Here is a 20,430-nt window from a genome sequence, read left to right as displayed (position 1 = left end):
TGTCGGTTCCTTCAGTGTATTTTACAATATGTAATGAAGCTCCAGGCTTGAGGTAGTAGGAAACTAATCCAAACCATCATACTATGGGGGGTTCAGATCAAGAAGAATAGGGTACAGTATATTTCATAGAGAAGCTCATCTTATAAGGGTGCTGATATCAATTATCTAGCAATAGGGGTGCTGATATTGCAATAATAAGTGGGTGCATATGTCAGGGGATCCACCAGCACCCTGCAGGACACTATAAGCGGGTGGTGTGGAGGTGCAGTGACTTACACATTGTCTACAATGGTCTCATCTGATGGGGGACATGTTTTGCAGTGAGCCCGGGACTACGGAGCGCTGCACTAGAAGATTGTGCTCTTTGCCAGGAGACGATCTCTTCTTCAGAGTTGGCTGCTAAGGCCCGGGACGGGGAATTTGAAGGTAATGTATGGACATCTACATTGTGCTTCATGGTGAAAAATTATCTTAATCTCAAGTATCAAACATCCTCCCTATATAACTTATTATTAAGACTATTACCATCTGGCTGTAAAAAGGGCAGAAGATAGACCATAGAGGGTAAAAATTGGCACCCCTGCTGGTTTGGGGTCATGCCATTACACCTCTCCATGATGGGACATGACCCCAGAGATCACTAACTCCCCTGCCCCTCAACCTGATCTATATTAGGGATGTACTCCCTGTTCTTTGCTCTGTATGTAGAGGGGGTGAAGTCTGTGCAGGTCCACATATCCCATAGCAGTGGGGGCACAGCCGTGTGGGGGCCCCGCACTCCCAGATGCCGCTGAATCAAACATTGTCATTGTATAGCAGGACATTATTATCTGGGGTAAACCGCTGTTCCTGCTTTCTTATTGTTTGAGTAATGGCGTCGCGCCGGTATCACCCTACAACACGCAGCGGTGGAATCATACACAGCACTGCTGTCCTCCTGCCAGGGCGTCAGATCTGCAGGGTTCAGCCATGGCGAGGAAAATTATCCTCCCATCAGATACACATTAAGACCTTAGTCTCTGCACTTAGAGAGATTCCTATCTTAAGAAAAAAAAAATTGGCCTAAAATTGTCATTATCCTTCTGGGAAAGCTGGGTGATGACCAATATGTCTGCTGTCATCCAGCTTTCCCAAAGATAACAACCAGTTTAGCTGCACTTCCTGTTGTCACTCTTGCAAATCATGGCCGTTAGGCAAAATAAAAGTAATTAACAAATTTTGTCTACTACTAACGCTCTGGCTTTTTTAATTTAAATACACTGGATCAATAAAAAAAACACTTTGCAAATCATCTTGATTTTAAAATCTCCTACCGTTTGGTGTATACAGCTCCTATGCAGACTTGTGTCTCCGTGGTAACAGACTACTAACAGAACCTTTTGTTGTCTGATTCTTCAGTTGTTACTCCACTCCAGCTGCCTTCCTCCCCCTACTGTGTAGATTAGTAAGAAGTAGGGGACAAATGGAAGGGATTATTACTGCAGGATAAGACTACACGGCGTTTGTTTGTAGTCTGTTACCATGGAAACATGTCTGCATAGAAGCTGGAGATTTTTAATTTCTGGCAAAGCGGCTTTAATTTTTTTTTTGTATTTTAGATTCATTCGAACATAAAATTGGTTGCAAATTGTATACAAGTATTTAATCTGCACCGAAAAGCCACAACCAATCCAGTGTCTGAACATACCCTTTATCTGTCATGTATACTTGCAGAGGTTGTTGGCAGTTTTGGCCTATTTTATGCATTACCCTCCCCCACACTCCACACACGTTGGTCCTCTCTATTGGTTTAGTTCTATTGTGTCACAAAACTATACATTGTGATTTTGTGTTCTTCCTCTCTGGCACAGATCCTCCTGACTGGGTACCGGATGAAGTCTGCAGCCTGTGCACTGCATGTAAAGCTCCTTTTACAGTGATCCGCAGGAAACACCACTGTCGCAGTTGCGGCAAGGTAAGATATCCAACCACCCGAACCGTCTCTCCTCGACATCGTCTGCAGTGGGAGTCGGGAGGCCCCCATACATATTAGATGGTCGGCCGATCTAATGACAGAAGTAAGCTGTTAGGCCATGTGTCTGACAGCAGGAGTGGAGCTAAATTGCTGACTGTTTCCAAGGGCAACCAGAAGAATTTCGAAAGCTGCTTTAAATATAAATAGGGAAAACATTAAATATCTCAAAATCCACAGAAAAGCAAAGTAAACTTCTTGTTCAGATTTAAAGTGTGAAATGTTGAGTCTCGACCAAACGGTGCTCAACTCTTCCACCGCAGCCGAAGATGCTCACCTGGCAGTTTCGGAAGTGTTTTATGGGAGAGGGAATGCCCCATGCAGATTGCAGTCGCAGCTCTGTATAATAAGAACATATAAATCTCCCCCGCTCCTGGTCGCTTTCCGCACTTCCACATATATTTCACGGACATTAATGCTGTAGTGAATCATGAAACAATTACCGGGCCCTGGTGAGAAGTCTCTGCTTGTAAAACAAAGGCTAATTTGATAAAAATAGACTGTAAAGATGTTGAATTGTTCTGCTACTTTTCATTATTAGTTCACATTTCTATTCTGGTCTTGTCTGTTCCCACTCGCTGCAAGGTCAGGAAAAAGGCACAAATTATATGTGCGATCTGTAGTATGAGCTGCTACAGCGCTATACCTGGACATGGCCTCCCTGACATCACAGCTCGCCTCACACGGCGCCATTGTTTGCACAATTAGCCCCTTTTGTGTACCCTGACGTAATAGTCTAAGAAGGCGGCAGGTACCACAGCTTGACGTACTATTGGATCAATGTGTAATCATTGCCGGTATGCCATGCAATCTAGATCCTGGTACTTAACCCCTACCGTTCTGCAATCTGAAGCCTGTCCGCCGCACTGATCAAGGAGGATGACCCTTAAAATGAAAATGATTGGTAACCTCAGCCAAGGCTGACTATGGGGAGCACCCTGGACCTGATAAAGGCCATCAGGGCTGACTCTAATCCATACTAGTAGGGCGTGGAAATGGTATGTTGTGCATTTTTCTATGCCACTCTATTGTTCATAAAAAAAAAAAAAGAGTTTAGTCCCTTTTATCGGACTAGAAAAACAAATCGTAAAAAATGTTAAAGAAACATTACAGTAAAAAAGTTGCATGTCACAAGGATCTAAAAACCCCAAAAAGAAAATGCACCATGCACCCCCCATATGACATATTGTACCAGATTTAAAGAGGTTTTCCCATCAGAGACATTTATGACATATCCACAGGATATGTCAGATGGCTGTACCTAACGCTAGAACGTGGCCCCCTAAACCCCGTTCCAGCTTTTTGTGCTCACGCTGCCTCCCGGCCACTTCCTGATTACACGGTCGGGAGTTACGGAAACAGCGTAGCTCGCATGTTACGTTGCTTCTGTAACTGCCATTCACTACTATGGGAGTTACGGAAACAGTGTAGCTCAGCGAGCTACGCGGTTTGTGGAACTCCCAACCGTGTAATCAGTAAGTGACCAGGAGGCAGCGTGAGCACGAAAAGGTGATACGGGGGTTTATGGGGTCCCGTTCTAGAGATAGGTGGGACTATCTGACATATCCTGTGGACATGTCATAAATATCCCTCATGGGAAAGCCCCTTTAAATAAAGCGTTCTACAAAAAGTTTTAATTTTAGGTAATTTTTTCAGGTTTAATTCCATTGTCTTATTGGCTTTTCCAAAAGATAACAAAGCAGGAACACACCATATAAAAAGCAGAACCCTGTGGGGTTATATATGCAAATCTGGTACAGTAATAAACAGCTTTTTTTTTAAGGAAGATGACGTCAGGACATTCTAACAAAATGAGGTAGATAAGTAATGTGTACGTGGAAAATCTCAGAGATGTTTTTTAGATTATACATGCTACAAGTGAATACAGAAAAATGCCTCGGCGCAAGGGGCGATATAGGTGCCTGGAAAGAAGCAATACTATAGAGCATGGGACCTTAGGAAACACCCTATAATGAAGGTACAAAGGCCTTCAAAACTGCTGACCCGCAATGATGGGGGGTGATTAAGGCAGGGGCCTAGGGCTAGTATTGCGGCTCCATATGACCGTTATCCTGCAAATTGCTTACAGAACTAAGTAACGGCCCAAACAAACAAATATAGTGCAGTTGTGGACCAAACTACGTCCACCAGACAGGAGAGGTAGCTTAGTAGCTCAATATGGGGACTCTACGTAGAGAGTCAGAAACATTACTGCCATGCCAGGCATATAGTGAAATCCACCCACAAGACAAACCTCATGGCTGGGAACAGTAAATCAGAAGCCCCAAGTACCATGGCCAAGGCCTGGTTCTAGAGACCACCGCCAAGCAGACATCTCAGCCAGTGTCCATGTGAAGCAGTCCAAATCAAGCGGGTCGAGCAGAGCCCCGCCAGGATCCGCAGGAAGTAGTCCATAGTGTGCTGGGTACGGAGACCGTGCTATGTGAGCATACAAGATAGTAAATGGCCGGTCATATCCTTGGTGGCCGCCCATGATGGTGTAATGGTGGCAATTCCTCTGGTGTAGTGAAGCAACGGGAGGTCGGGCACCTTTTGGTGAGGCTGGCGGGAGCTGCATAGACGTTTGGTGGTCTGAAACCGTCTGAGGTAGCAGGACACCACCTCGGCCACTCTCTTGAGAATGGGCAGCCCCAACGTTTCAGATAGAAATAAGCCTGGAAAGCTGTGTGCAGCAGGCCGCAGCTCTGTCTCCCGGGTCGTAGGCCTCGAGGGAATGAGATGGGTCCAGGTCTTGTGGTGCTTGAGGAGCTGATTCAGCAAGCCGAGGATACAATAGGATGTGATTTATAATCCCACATTCAGCTGGGTCAGGTTTTGGGCCCAAAATTTTAAGTGATCCTATCTCTACGTTGAAATAAGATATTTAGTTATGCCTGTTTTTAATTCTCTTCCTGTAGGTCTCCTTTACTCGGGGTTTGGAGTAGATCTGTTTTATCTAGTAACTTTTATTTGTTTTTCTTTTCCAGATCTTTTGCTCTCGCTGCTCTTCCCACTCTGCACCGTTGCCGCGATACGGGCAGATGAAGCCAGTTCGCGTGTGTACGCACTGTTACATGTTCCACGTCACCCCCTTCTACAGTGACAAAGCTGCAATTTGACGCCATGATACAACTGAGGGCACTCGGGCCAAGAATTTTCCCTGAATAAGGACTTTGCTGGAGGCATGCGGGCTTTAATTCATTAAACTTTTATTATTATTATTATTTGTACAGAGAAGTTTTGATTGTTTTTATTTTTCTTAAGCTGCTAAAAGGATGAAACGCGTGGCTGTCAGCTTCAGTACAGTCTTCCAAATGATCCGGCACAGCAAACGCCATGTCACCGAAGACTACAAGGAATATGGCTTCATGGATCTCACTGCATCACTGCTTACCTTAAACATTTAAGATTGTAGCATCTGTCACAGCACAGCTGTAAAGCATGGCTGCACCTCTGAACGCCTGGGAACCCCTCACCCGAGCATCTTCTCTTCCATTGTATACATGATGTCGTCTCCTTTAGGGAAGTCCGTGAAGCAGAATCAAGATGGCTTAAGAACGTATAACCCATAGTATTTCTAGGTCTTTCAGAGATACATGGGTCGTTTCTATTTTTTTGCATTTCGCTCGTTGCAGTTTGTTTTGGCTTTTTGCCTTCCTAAGTTACAGCAATAACTTTCCAGACACACAATAAGTGCTACAGACGTACTACTGCTTAGATTTTCTCTTAATTTAAAGAGCAATTTCAGTCCTATTTGGAAATTTCTCCCTTCTCATCTCGATGTTCTTCTACATAGGGGGCAGTATTGTAATAGTTAGTGCGGGTGGGGTTGTAGTCCTGCTTTTTTTGTTAGGCCTAGGATTTAATGGTCTTGAAGAGTATTACTTATCTGAGCTAGAAATATTCTCAGCAGGTGTTACCCCATATCCCTTGGTGGCTCATGCAAAACGCATTAGGATATGTTTTGTGTTTTGGCTTCGTTCACATCTGCGTTGGAGACTTCGGTTAGGGGCCTCGATTGCAGGTATGGCTGAAAAATACCGGAAACCATAGCACAGCATCCAGCACTATTGTTTCCGGTAAAGCCACAGACATCCCAACAGAACCCATTAAAGGCAATGGGTTCTGTTGGCCGCCGGTGGAAATGGCGCTTCCGATGTTCTTGTCCTCGGGTGGAGCAGAACAACAAAATTCCTAACGCTGGTGTAAACCCAGCCTTAAGGCAAATGTTCTTTCTCCTTCCTGAGGTATGATGGGCGTTAAACAGCATTTTTGTATTAAGAATTGATATATTTTTTATTTTTTTTACAGCAGCTTCTAATTTCGGTTGTGATGAGAATTGCTCTTTAAATTGTATGTTATCAAATATTGCTTTTAATTCACAGCTTCTGGTATTTTAAAGGGTACCTGCAATCCGGGCTGTACGATGTCCTAAGAACGCTGATCTAGTGACTGTAATGGAGCCTCAGGGGCTGGAAAGTTCCTGATCGCATTTTCCCATTTCATCTTGAGCCTTTTTGCAGAATCGGCAGGGTTCCCTTGATGCCACTTGAAAACGTTTTCCAACAGCCCACCATATTGACACTTGAAATACAGTCATTGTCAGGCCCCTTGATTGGCTCTTCATAGGGCCTTCTGTTAAAGGGGTATTACGGCCAAAAACATTTAAGAAACCGGATCAGCCAATGTCGTAGAAAAGTGATAAATGTTTTTGTCCAATATACCCCTTTAAGCCCACTAGTTCAGCTGTTCTAGGGCATTGTCCAAATATTCCAAACTAAAGGGAGTCTCTGCTGGATTCAGGTCCCCTTTAAACAAGTCTACTAGGTAGGGCATACATTACAATGTGAAGGATGTCTTAGAACATTTCTCATGTTTTCTGTCCATCACTGTGTTTTCTCTACTTTACCCACAACATAAATATACAAAAATACTTTTAAGGTCTCTTGCACACGACCGTTGTGCCACACGGGCTGTTTTTGACGTCATCCGAGTGGCACCCGATAGTCTTCACGGACCCATTCACTTTAGCGGGTGAATCTGGTCCGTGAAAATTGGTCCAAGTCTCCGATCCGAGGAAAGATAGAACATGTCCTATCTTCACTGACGGGACTTGGACGGCGCACACTGACGTGGGCATGAGGCGTTAAATGGAAACCTAGTGAACGGAGCCAAACGGAAAGCATCTGAAACAAAAGAATTACCATTGAAATCAGTAGTAATTCTAGCGGAACCGTTGCTTCCTGTTTGGACTCTCGTTCATCTCTTCCTCCGACGGAAGAGAGCTAAATGTACTATAGCGGTAGTGTGAACTTCGCCTAACACAACCGTACAAATACTGCAATGTTCTGTACAAATTATCATTGTGTCCTGAGAAACGAGCCAACGTCCTGATATCCTTGTTAAATCGCTAGGACCTCAAAGGGACCATTTTGGGTCTTTATAACAATTCAGGTTTTCTGTGTTGATCTTTAGAGTCTAGTTTGACTTGTTTGTTAATTTTTATTTTATATTTTTGCATACTTCGTTTTGTGTTCACTACATGATTGTCATTAATCCATTGCTGCTTGAGGAGACTTGTATCAAAAGAAATATTCATTTCTTGCCATTAATATCCCATACACCATGGAAGCGGCGTCTGATATGGACTGAACTTCTGTAATGATGTTCTATAGAGTAAGTGGGTAAGAGAATAGAAAAATTCAGCGCTGCTCTTGTTTGTAGGCTGCGTCAATCCCCATTCAATTTAATGCTGCAATACCAGACACAGCCCATTGACAGGAGTGGCGCTGTTCTGGCTAAAATGCAGCCATGTTTTTTTCAAATCTCATGTCTTTAAAGTATATTTCCACTTTTGAACATCATTTTACACATATTATTTATTATCCTGTACAGCTCTTGAGTTACATAATGTCCTCTCCTCCGGTTGCGTCAAAAGCTGCATTCAGAATTCTGCTGGTTTTCAATTAGTGCTGATATTTTAGGAACTCCTTTTTCACCGAAGCCCCATTCTTGTCCAGTATCTGTTCAGTGCATGATCTGCTATGTAGGAGATATAGTATACACTAAACTATATCATTCACACTGGAGTGCAGAATATCAGATACACTGTTGAAAGAGAACCTGTCACTAATAGAAGTTGAACTGGTTTACTGACCTGAATAGCCCGGTCTCCCTTATTCCAGCGATGGTTTTCTTTTTTTCCTGGACCCCCCAGTTCCAGAGATATGGCCGTGTTGCCGCCCTCTATTGCTTATTTGCTGTAGTTATCCAACAGGGTGGAGCTAGCTGCCCTCTGATGCTGACCAATCAGGCAGCATGAGGGTAGTTCACGCCCTGTAGGCTAACTACAGCAAAATAGCATAGGGGAACCAACACAACAGTGGGCCATTTCACTGGAGCAGGGGGGGGGGTGTCCAAGAAGAATAAAAAAAAGAGCTGGAATCAGGGGGGCAGCGCTATCCAGGTCAGTAAACCAGTTCAACTTAATTGACCTAGTGACAGGTCTTCCTTAAGAGGCATGTAGCAACGGTTTTGACAGAATCCAAGTTGCAGCCAGCAGAATTTTGAATGCAGCTCTGAAGGTGATTGGATATACATCCAGTTCAGTCCAAGGTAAGTAAAGCAAATCATTGAACTGTAGATTTTATATAGTCAAAATATGTTCAACAGTGGAACTTTACTTTAAATGCAAGGTATAAAGTGCAACTTTCCCTGGACTCGTATGCTACATATCTCTGAGACATATCGAGCAGTTATCGAATATGGGTATTGAATTGTGGTTACGTTATGTATTACACTGCATGCAGCATATGCCATATATTATTTACCGCAATGGAGGCTTTGCCCATAACCTTTCTGTAAGGTTAGTTAAAGGAAAATAAGAAATCTAAAAGACTGCAAGAAAAGAACTTGACGATTTATATAGGAAATTTACATGACCTCATCAAGACTTAAAGTGTAACTCTGGGCAAAAACTTTAAACCCAGCTTTAGGAAACACCCATGTAAGGCCTCATGCACATGGCCGTGCCCGTAATCACGGACCGCGATTGTGAGCACTGCCGGCCACCGACTGCCGCGGGCTGCATTATCGTGCCGTGCACCCATACAAAGTATGGGAGCCTGACCCGCAAAAAACGAAAAGTAGGACATGCTCCGTAATACACGGCACGGTAGTGATACCGAAAGGTGTCCGCAGCCAATTGAACCTGGCCGTTCTGTAATTGCGGTCCATATTGTGGTCCGCAATTACATCATTTCCCAAAAAGTTATACGTACTTATTTTTTTTTGTATTTTTTTTTTTTTTTGTCGGAGTCTCATTTTAACGTAAATTGCATTTATTGAACAATATGATACAAATATGTTTGAAAGGTCTACAAGTCTAAGGTCACAGCACCCTATAGGTAATGTTCTTGTGACAGTCCATGGGACTAACCAAACTGGTACACTCCCAGACTTCAATAGACTATTGTAAGCTCATATAGTCCATCACATTCCCTAATGTTACCTGGAAGGATGATGTGAAGACCCCGTACCCTAAAATTCAGGTTATACTAACACTTAAACAGTCATAAACTCTGGAATATATTTTATATTTGTTTGAGTCTCACAAATTCCATGTCCGGGTCTCACGTCTAATTGTGGTTTATGTTGTGGACACTGGAAAGATGTCATTTTCACAGAATTTAAAGTCTATATGTGTATACAGTCAATTGTTTTTGTATACTGAGGGTTGTCAATAAAGTTATGTACATTGTCCATATTCTATCGACAAGTCCCAATGGGTTGTAGACTGAACTTTGAATTGGACACCGTCGTCTTGTGCTGTAGATGTACAGGGTCTTGTGTCAGTCCTTGTACTTTCTTCAGGAGTCCTTCCATTGTTGCCCACGGCTGCTATCGTTCTCACTAGTTTCCATTATTTCTAACTGAATACTGACAAAAATGTCAAAAATATTCACGAAAATTGGGTTTTCCTCAAAAGGACAGCTCTGCCTGTTTTTAAGTGACGCAATCTAAAAAAATTTATTTTCCCTTGCTTGGGTCCATTGATTTATCCAATTCTACAATGGGTTCTATCATAGGGTGTCAAAGTCTCTTCCATTCCAGTCTTCAAAAATATTCCCACTTTCTTGGTCCTTTTGAATTAGATATCTCCGAATTTAATTTGAAAGAATGTTTGAAGATTTGTGATTGGCATTTGTATAGTAAATAACGCAGATCGTATATGATCGACTGGTGGTGTCCCCTTATGAGACCAGCAGGTCTTTGTCAGTATTTTTTTTTACGGGCTGATCCTGCTGCAATTAAATTTTTGGAAATAAATGAGATTGTCAATGATTATTTTGGGCTGATCTATATTTCCCCTGAGATGAACAGGGCCAAAGGTGTCGGCAACAGCTTGCCCCTCCTCCCTCCATAGATATAACATGCATGTTGATGGGAGGATGGAGAATGTTCACTACCAACCAGCTGTAGCATGGTTATGGTGATCGGTTAAACTTCTAATATAAGGATTATATATACTAAGAACTATTAATATTGAGACATTCCTCTTAAAGGAACAGTACATAGTTGAACCCCCCCCCCCCCTTTTTTATTGCTCTGACACATATCCCCTATGAATCTGAAATTGCAAAGACTTTTAAACCCTCAAAAATATTGCCTGGGAATGCCCATTAAACAGTCCCCTTTATGAAAAGCTGCATACGCCCCGCTTCTTAGAGGTCCTCCCCATGGTACTGTGAAAAACAGGACGTTTGGGAGGTATGAGCATGTCGACCCTACTTAGTTATATTGGATGTTGGCCGTGAACTTTTTGGTTCACACCAGTTTGCTCTTTTGTGCAGCTCTTAGACCCCACTGGCTGTATTTTCCATATGAAAACCTTATCATACCAACTAGGCTGAAATACCACCGCCGTATGTGTGTGTTGTACAGTGCCAACCGTAGGATGGGGTACCTTCTATACATATAATACATTCTGATTTACCATTGCCGTACTAACACGTAGCCTTGGTTGACCTTTGGTGAAGATTTGGCTGTGTGGAATATGCCAATTGGTTAATGTCTTAGACCTGATCTACCACGTGACTGCTCCTATGCCAGGTATGGGACTGTGGTGGCGGGCATGAAATGTACCACTTGTTTATGGTGATGCCATGATCAGAGCGGAACGGCATCCACCAATGACCGATATTCAGGCTAAAATCTCAGGCTTCACTTTGAAAGTTATTGCAGTTTGTTTTATCTTCGAAGACGTAGTGCGCGCGTTTGTACAATAAAGGAGGCCACAATCGTTCACACGGTAGATACAATGTGCAGAAAGACGACGACATGTCCTGTGATTATTTCATGGATTGTACTTTATTTATTTAGAGCTTGTTCTTATTTTTTAAATGCGATCGATTCGAGAGAAAGAAAAAACAAAAAAACCTTTTCCATAAATCTCTACTGATCTCAGATGCTGTACAGTAGTTTCTTATGTATATACTGAGATTTATCTAATGAAAAGCACAATGAACATACGTAATTCTGATATGGACTTGCCTCGAAGGGAGACTTTTGTCTTGTAATAACTTAAGATGATTAAAATGACGGTAATTTCTCTACGTTCTGGATTTTCTATTTCTTTGTATTTGTGTTATGGAATTTTTTTTTGAGTAAAACCTACTGAAAAGTTGAGGGAAAACCTAGGATCTCTGATGGTCTAGACTTCTGGGAAGAAGATGGTCTCAACAGGTATAAACCCTTTATAAAGCAACTTTGCAAAAATCCTTGATTATAAGGAGAGGTCTGAACAGGCTGGAAATGCTGCCGATTTCCGTACGGAACATCTGCAGCCGTTTACGGCCCCAGTCCAGTACGGCACCAGCCGTGTGAATGAGCTTTAAACAAATCTCATACTGTACACATTCTGCAAAAAATTTCCTGCGCAGAAATCTGCAATTTCAATGTAGAAGGGGTCAAATCCACAGCGAATCAACACTAAAATCCGCAACAAATCCACTGTGTGTGTGGGTAACCTTATGCTGAGTTAACAAAGAGCGGCTACGCTGCGTAAAAGCACGCAGCGTATCGGCCCTGTGTGCTGCAGGGAATTCCGGTCGAAAAGCCACAGCAAACTGGTGCAGTTTTTTTTTTGTCCGGAATGTCCGCTGCGGAAAACTATCATTTAGCCGACCTGCCCATCCCAGGAGACCGCTGCAGCCTGTGATTAGCAGCAGCGACGGAGGCCCTCTGATCTCATGCAGGCCAGCCTCCTGTGATGACGTTTTATCCGGTGTGACTGCCGCTACAGCCTGTGATTGGCTGCAGCGGTCACATGGGATGAAACAGACTCCTGGGTAAGTATAAGATTTGTCATATGGGTTTTACCTATTTTGTTGTGGATTTTACCTCCCCGTTGAATTCAATGGGGAAACCCATGACCGATAATTGTATTTGCGTAAACGCTGCTTGACATGCTGCAAAATAAGATTCTGAACCTCATGTCAATTTCTGAGTGTTTTTTTCCGCTTAGTATTTACACAGAGTATGGATGAGGTTTTGTTCGATCTCATCCACTTTGCCTCTACTGTATTATGCTGCGAATTTTCCACAACTTATTCTGTTGCGTAAATACTGTTGATTTTCCGCAACGTGTGAACTGACCGTTGTTTTACAAACTTATGTCTCTCCAAGGTTATAGACTACAAAAAAAAACTTGTGTAGTCAGGTGTTACTCCCTTCCATAAGGCCGCTCTCCTATATGTAGGTTAGCAAGAAGAGGGGCAGAGTGAAGGTTGTAACATATGACTACAGGATCAGACTACGTAAAATTTTGGTTTGTAGTCTGTAACCATGGAGACAAATATGTTTGCTTCGGAACTGTAGTAACAAAATGAAAGAATTTTATCAGACTATTTGCAAAGTTGTTTCATTTTAGATGCACTTGAGTAATAAACAAAATTGCAAAGATGGACATTGCCTTTAAGGCTGGGAACCTCGTACTGCCTCATCCATTAAAATAAATCAAAGTTCTAAATGCGCCATTTCTTCAAGACAAAGGGTTACACGGGGTTAGATAGTTACACAGTAATAAAAAAAAAAAAAAACATGTCCAGTGCTGTATCTATAGGCACCGAAGAGCAAGTGCCTAGGGTGTCAAAAACGAAGGGCATCCACCAATGTATAATTTAGGGCAGATTTACACGAACGTGATATACGTCTGTGCAACGCGCGTGATTTTCACGCACCTCGCACGGACCTATATTAGTCTATGGGGCAGTGCAGACAGTCCGTGATTTTTACGCAGCGGGTGTCCGCTGCGTAGAACTCACGACATTTCCTATATTTCTGCGTTTCTCGCGCAACACGCACCCATTGAAGTCAATGGGTGCGTGAAAATCACGCGCACCACACGGAAGCACTTCCGTGGGACTCGTGTGATTCACGCAACAGCAGTAAAATTATGATTGAAAACAGAAAAGCACCACGTGCTTTTCTGTTTACAAACATCCAAACAGAGTGTCATAATGATGGTGGCTGCGCATCATATGGTGATGACACACGGAGCTGTTAAGTGCCTTCTGCGCGCGCAAAACACCGCACACGCTCGTGTAAATCCGGCCTTAGTTTGTGCTTGCTGTTGGGAAGGGAAGGTCTTGCCTTGGCAGTCAACAGTCACACAGGAGCATGTAAGTGCTGGACCACTGGACAGCTGCTTGGTCAGTACCTCTAAGCCAGTGGGGATCTGCTGAATTATCCTAGGGCAACACGGTGACTTTAGCCGCGATAAAGGTCGTGCGTCTAAACCTCACTGTGTCGCACTGCGTACATGGCAGTAATGTAAGCGTCTTGCATGTTACCGCGACACCACAGTTGCAAGAAATCCAGCGGGTTTGGATCCCATGTGACTGTGAAGTTGCGACCGCTTGCGGGTTGCAAAGCGACCACAATGACTTTACCTACAAATCACGCAGAGCACTACAGTAATCTTTAACCTACGTCGTGGCCAAAGTCATGTGTAGCTTTAAGCCGGCACCCGGCCGTCTCCTCCGTTCAGAAGCGATACAATGAAATAGCATTCATTTGCTTGTGTGCTGATGAAATACTGTACAGATCGGCCATAGGCTAGAAGTCCCAGGAGGGTCATCACCACTGTAGAAGTCTTCGCCGTCTATTGCTTGTATGTCCTGCAGGAGCCCCCCACCCCCCCCCCCAACCACTCCCTTGCCTTCTGCCACCAGTGGAGTGAGGGCGTAAATTTGCAGATTTGTTGTAGAAATTTCTGTGATTGTCCCAATGTGTCGCATACATCTTAGGTTTGCAGAAATTCATGCACATGCTTCAGAAATAACATTTAGGGTATGTTCACACGGCTTATTTTTAGCTGTTTTTAGGGCCATAAAACGCCCTGAAAAAAACAGTCTGAACACCTTTAAACATCTACCCCTTGATTTCAATGGGAAAAACAGCATTTCGTTCGGGTGGGGAGTTTTTTTTTACAAAAATGGCGCATAAGAAAACGCCCCCTAAAAAAGTGCATGTCCCTTCTTGAGCCGTTTTTCATTGTGTCAATAGAAAAACCGCTCCAAAAACGCATCAAATGTTTGATGCTTAAACGGCTGAAAATCAGATGCTGTTTTCCCTTGAAAACTGCTCTGTATTTTCCAGCCGTTTTGCGTGTGAACATACCCTTAGGGTATGTTCAAACGCTTAACCAAAAACGTCTGAAAATACGGAGCTGTTTTCAAGGGAAAACAGCATCTGATTTTCAGCCGTTTGTTTTTAAGCAACTTGCGTTTTTCACGGCCGTTTTTGGAGCGGTTTTTCTAGAGTCCATGAAAAACTGCTCCAAGCACGGCTCAAGAAGTGACATGCGCTTCTTTTTCGTGGGTGTTTTTTTTTTTTTTGTGGCCATTTTGAAAAACGGCCGTGTAAAAAACGCCCCGTCGGAACAGAATGCCGTATTTCCCATTACAATCAATGCGCAGATGTTTGGAGGTGTTCGCCTTCTGATTTCTCAGACGTTTTTCGGGCTGTTTTCGGCCTGAAAAACGGCCGAAACTAGCCCGTGTGAAAATACCCTTAGATGTAAGGAACAGATTTTCAGTCGCAGAAATTTCTCACACACTTTTGTGTGAGTAAATCTGTATGCATGTGAATGTACACTGTTCAGCCATAATATTAAAACCACTGACAGGTGACATACGTAATATGGATGATCTGGTCACAGTGGCTCCTGACAAGGGGTGGGATATATTAGGCAGAAAGTGAACAGTCCGTTCTTGAAGCAGGAAGAATTTGCAAGTGTAAAGATCGGAGCGACTTTGACAAGGGCCAAATTGTAACGTCCAGATCAGTGTTTCCCAAACTGGGTCGCAACCACCTGGGGGGGTCGTGTGAAGATACAGTTGAATCCAAGGCTCGAGCACAGAGCCGACGGCTACTTGCTCCAGCATTCACTATGTAATGCCGGTAATCAGCGGCTTGGTGCAGACAGGCGCAATGAAGTGACGTCATTGCGCCTATCTGTGCCGAGCCACGCACTGCACGGAGCAGAGGGATCTGCCACTCGTCGTGGGAATGGGGATAGGTGAGTAATTTTTTTACTTTATTTTTCTTAGGCTGTTATGGGCGCACTGTACTATGTGGGAGCAATATACTGTATGTGGGCAGCTATAGGGGCATTGTATTGTTTTGGGGCAGCTATGGGGGCATTATAATATGTGGAGGGCCCTAAGGGGGTCATTATACTTTGTAGGGGCACCTATAGGGGCATTATAATGTGTGAAGGACACTAAGGGGTCATTATACTGTGTGGTGGCATTTTCCTGTGTGGGGCAATTAAAAGGGCATTATACTGTGTGGGGGCATCTGTAAGGGCATTATACTGTGTAAGGGCCACTAAGTGGTCATTATACTGGGTGATAAACTCCTAGCTACACCTCTGATGGCCAGTGATAGACAGGTCCACCCACGATCAGTGGCCAAAGACAGGCCTCAGCGACGCACAGCAGCAGGATACCTTGAGCCTGCACCTCACCTGCCCACACAATTATTGTTGTTTTCAATGTTGCAGGGATGGAGCTAAGTTCCGGCATCTACGAATGATGTTGACATACGTCAGAAGAAATAGGGTTAAGTCATGGGGGGGGTTTAAAACAAATGTCTCGGACAAAGTTTGGGAACCACTGCTCTAGACTATGGGGTCAGAGCATCTCCATTTCAGTAGGATAATGTGCCCCGCCACACTGCAAACATTTGAGGAACATGACATCGACCCTCATTTATTAGAGTTCTGAAACCACTTTAGTAGCAGAACAAAGTCACAAATTTAGGCGCAAAATTTTTTTCTTCATATACTTTTTCTATTTTTACCCTGTGGCCGTCACTCTTACAAACAGTGGGTGTGGCTTACAAAGGGGCAGGGCCACCACTTACCGACCGATATATTAAAGGGGTTTACCCATTAAGAGCATTTATCACCTATCCACAGAATAGGTGATAAATGTGTGATAGCTGGGGGCCCCACTGTTCACTAGAACAAGGGTCACGAAAGTGAGGAGCATTTTTAATAGAATAGGAATCCGCAACAAATCCGCTACGTGTGCCGGGAGCCTAAGGTTATGTTCACACATCACGTATTTGTAGCAGAATTTCGGTTGCGGTATCCACACTCAAATTCCAAAACAAAGTACAGTACAATGTTAGTAAATGTGGTTTTAACAAACCCCATTCACTCACCGCATAGAAAATCTGCCGTGAATTGTAGGGATGCTGCAGATTTTTCAAATTCATGGCATTCCCAATCGGATGCAGAAATGTTGCCGATTTTTATTGCAGATTTCATTCATTGCAATGCAACAATGTGTATTCGAACCCTGTGCCAGGGCAACAAAACAGATTCCAAACAGTTTGGAGAATAAAAGTTGCAACGTATTTGATTCCCAGGGGCAATGGCTCCACTGTTTCCTTTCACTAGTTTTGCTACATATCTCCTATTGTGCTTTAGTGGAATTTTCTTTGACGTAATGGTCGTCATCCGGGGAGATTTGGATTCAATTCTTAAACACTTGGTTCTCCAGATAAGACGTGCAGCCGCTATCATTACTTACAGGAGCAACGCCTGATATTCACTTCGAATTTGAGGATAAATTAAAAGAAAAGCCTCCCTGCAGAGTCACTGCCATTGGTGGATTTGACTGCAATTATCTGACTAGTAATTAGAATTTACATTAGTTGCTGTGGTTTTTCTTCAGACTGAAAAAGACCCTGAGGGATATAATATTTGCTTATTTTCACCACGATTTCATGGTAAATGTTGAAAAGATTGGTCCCTGTACATTTTACCTTTTCCGTAACTAACCAGATACACAAGGAACATCCCTCTTAGGCCATTTTCACACAATAGAGTTTTGATCAGTATTTTGCATCAGTATTTGGAAGTCAAAACCAGGAGTGGGACCTACACGGAGAGAAGTATAATGGAAAGATTTGCACCTCTTCTGTATTTTGGACCCACTCCTGGTTTTGACTTAAATACTAATGTAAAATACTGACCAGAATAATGCAGTGTGAACATGGCCTAATATCTTATGAGAAACTACAGCTGTAGCAGCCACAATAGTGTCTACGAGGGTCAAAGGCTCAAGTTCAGGAACGGCGCTTTGTTTTTACAGCTGCCAAAGGGAGACGCTCCTTTTATACAGATTTCTAGATCTAGTAAAAAAATATTGTCCGACCAATCAATGTCCTCGAAAATTTTCTAACAGGTCGGACGATACCTTTCTATGTACTGCTGACGTCTTCTTTATATACTATTATTCTTATTAGAAAGGGTGTGGAGAAGTGGTTCTCGAAAGGGATTAAAAGGCCAGGGATCCAAATCAATTTATCATTGAGTGCATAAAATGTATTTTTGTCACATTTTTTTTTCGTGGGATAAATGCTTCTATCTAGAGAAAACCGGTACAGTGGGGCGAATGCAGACCAGATTGTGGCATTTACTTAACACTCCTGGGTCCTTTCTCCTCTGGGTGCCTACTCAGGGCACCGCCCCTCTAAGTCTTGATGCTGGCCAGCTTTAAGATGTTGTGTCTGTTGAAGGCACACAAGGTCCTGGTGCTGTTTGGCATCAGGACCCAGTGAGGTGGTGGTGGTAGTGGTGGTGCCCAAGGGGAAAGAGGACTTGGGAGCGGTGAGGAGGCTGACAACGGTGTTATGTAGTGGATTTGATTTGCATGATGCAAATCAAATCCAGTAAGTATCGTCCTTTTACAAAAATGTTAAAATAATATAGGCATCTGGGTTAGAAAATTATCTCTACTACAGATAGGTGATCCTGATTTGGCTATTAACGAGAGACACTATAAAGAATCAGACATTGACTTACAGGGTCTATAAGTGGCACTAGAGAGACAGTTTTCTTCCATCTGGAGGAGAGATATTTTACATACTTTTTCCCAGTTGGCCTTGTCCTTAAGAATCCCTACCAGCTGGTTGTCCGCAGGGATCAGTAGCGTAGCTAGCTGGGGAGGCAGGGGGGCGGTGGCCCCGGGCCCACTGTGATGGTGAGGCCCACCGCGACCACCCCCGCCATGACCGCCGCTCCCACTGCCCCCACCATGACCATGCCACACAGGGTGGCCTGCTGCCTGTCTGAGGGGGCGGCGGCGCAACCAGCCCCTTCTGCTCTAATTGTACCTGCGTCTATAGGACACAGATACAATTCCATGCATAAGCGCTGAATGGCCGTGATCTGTGCCCGACCATTCAGCGCTTAACAATGACGCTGATTGGCAGGGCAAAATGGCTTACCCCGCCAATCAGTGCATTTCAACGCCGCTAGCGCTTCCGTTGTTTAAAGGCGCTGATTGGCGGGGCATGTCATTCTGCCCTGCCAATTAGTGCACTTTAACTACGCAAGCGTCGTTCAGCTCCAGCAGACCTCCTCAGAAGAGAGCAGGCCTGCATTGACACAGGACCGCGTGGGGACGGGATCAAGATGAGTATGTAAGTGTTTGGTTTATTTTAACTTAAAAGTGTGGGTGGCATTATCTACAGGGGGGAGCTATATGTAGGGCACAATCTACAGGGGAGGCTATATGTGGGACCCTATCTACAGGGGGCTATATGTGGAGCACTATATACAGGGGGTGCTATATATGGGGCACGATCTATAGGAGGGGGCTATATGTAGAGTGTTACCTACAGGGGGGGCTATATGTGGGACACTACATGGGGCTGTATGCGGGTACTATCTATGGTGGGCACTGTGTGTGTGTGGACACAGTGTATGGTTCTATTATAATCAAGGACACCGTGTATGGTGCTATTATAATCAGGGACACAGTGTATGGCGCTATTATATTTAGAGGCGTGTGTGGCACCATGGTAGGCCCCTTTAGGATCCCTGCCGGTGTGAAAATGACCTCTGCAAAGTACGTAGAGTTTATGACTGACCACTTTCTTCCGTGGTACAAAAAGAAGAACCGTGCCTTCTGTAGCAAAATTATCTTCATGCATGACCATGTACCATCTCATGCTGCAAAGAATACATCTGCGTCATTGGCTGCTATGGGCATAAAAGGAGAGAAACTCATGGTGTGGCCCCCATGTTCCCCTGACCTCAACCCTATTGAGAAACTTTGGAGCTTCCGCAAGCAAAATATCTATGAGGGTGGGAGGCAGTTCACATCAAAACAGAAGCTGTGGGAGGCTATTCTGACATCCTGCAAAGATATTCAAGCATAAGCTGTCCAAATACTCACAAATTCAATGGATGCAAGAATTGTGAAGGTGATATCAAAGAAGGGGTCCTATGTTAACATGTAACTTGGCCTGTTAAGTATTTTTTGATTGAAAGAGCTTTTGATTTCTGTAAATATGACCTCCTGATGCTGCAAATTCAATAAATTACCATTTTAGTTCTCTTTACAACCTTTAAAATGTTTTGATCTCTGTTGTGCATAATAATGTGAAACCGTGCATTTTGAGTTTTTTACTTCTAAAAAAAATCTATTATCATTAGGAGATTTGTTCAATAAAATTCACATTATACTCCCACGGTTGATGGCTTGAAGATTATACTGACTGTCATTTGCATCGACTATTTAGGAAAATCAGCGAAAAATAACATTTGCATAAGAATTTGGAACGCGGTGTAGATAGTTCAGGTTCTTGTGGTCCGTGAAGACCAGGATAGGATGAGCTGCGCCTTCTAGTAGGTGTCTCCACTCCTGCAGGGCTAGCTTGATGGCCAGTAACTCCCGATCCACAATCGAGTAGTTGCGCTCTGCGGGAGAAAACAGCTTGGAGTACTAGCCACATACCACCGTCTTGCCTTTCGAACCTCTCTGGAACAAAAGTTCATCAGCACCAACAGAGGAGGCGTCCACCTCTAACGAAAACTGTTGGGATACATCAGGATG

At 43.7% G+C, this 20,430-nt stretch overlaps 1 protein-coding gene across 2 annotated transcripts in view; it reads left to right on the top strand.

Moving 5' to 3' along the window:
- ZFYVE28 (zinc finger FYVE-type containing 28) overlaps positions 1-11,625 on the top strand; it is a 193,105-nt gene extending 181,480 nt beyond the window's left edge. For both annotated transcript variants that reach the window (XM_075857121.1, XM_075857113.1), the window contains 3 exons: positions 322-426; positions 1,851-1,954; positions 4,999-11,625. In XM_075857121.1, the coding sequence (XP_075713236.1) occupies positions 322-426; positions 1,851-1,954; positions 4,999-5,130 (341 nt within the window). In that variant the 3' untranslated portion in view covers positions 5,131-11,625. The remainder of the gene's footprint in view (positions 1-321; positions 427-1,850; positions 1,955-4,998) is intronic.
- The last annotated feature ends 8,805 nt before the right edge of the window (positions 11,626-20,430 follow it).

Source organism: Rhinoderma darwinii, chromosome 1 (assembly GCF_050947455.1).
Source record: "Rhinoderma darwinii isolate aRhiDar2 chromosome 1, aRhiDar2.hap1, whole genome shotgun sequence".
NCBI lineage: Eukaryota > Metazoa > Chordata > Amphibia > Anura > Rhinodermatidae > Rhinoderma > Rhinoderma darwinii.
Note: the sequence above shows the minus strand (reverse complement) of the source record. Positions and strands in the feature narration are given on the sequence as shown.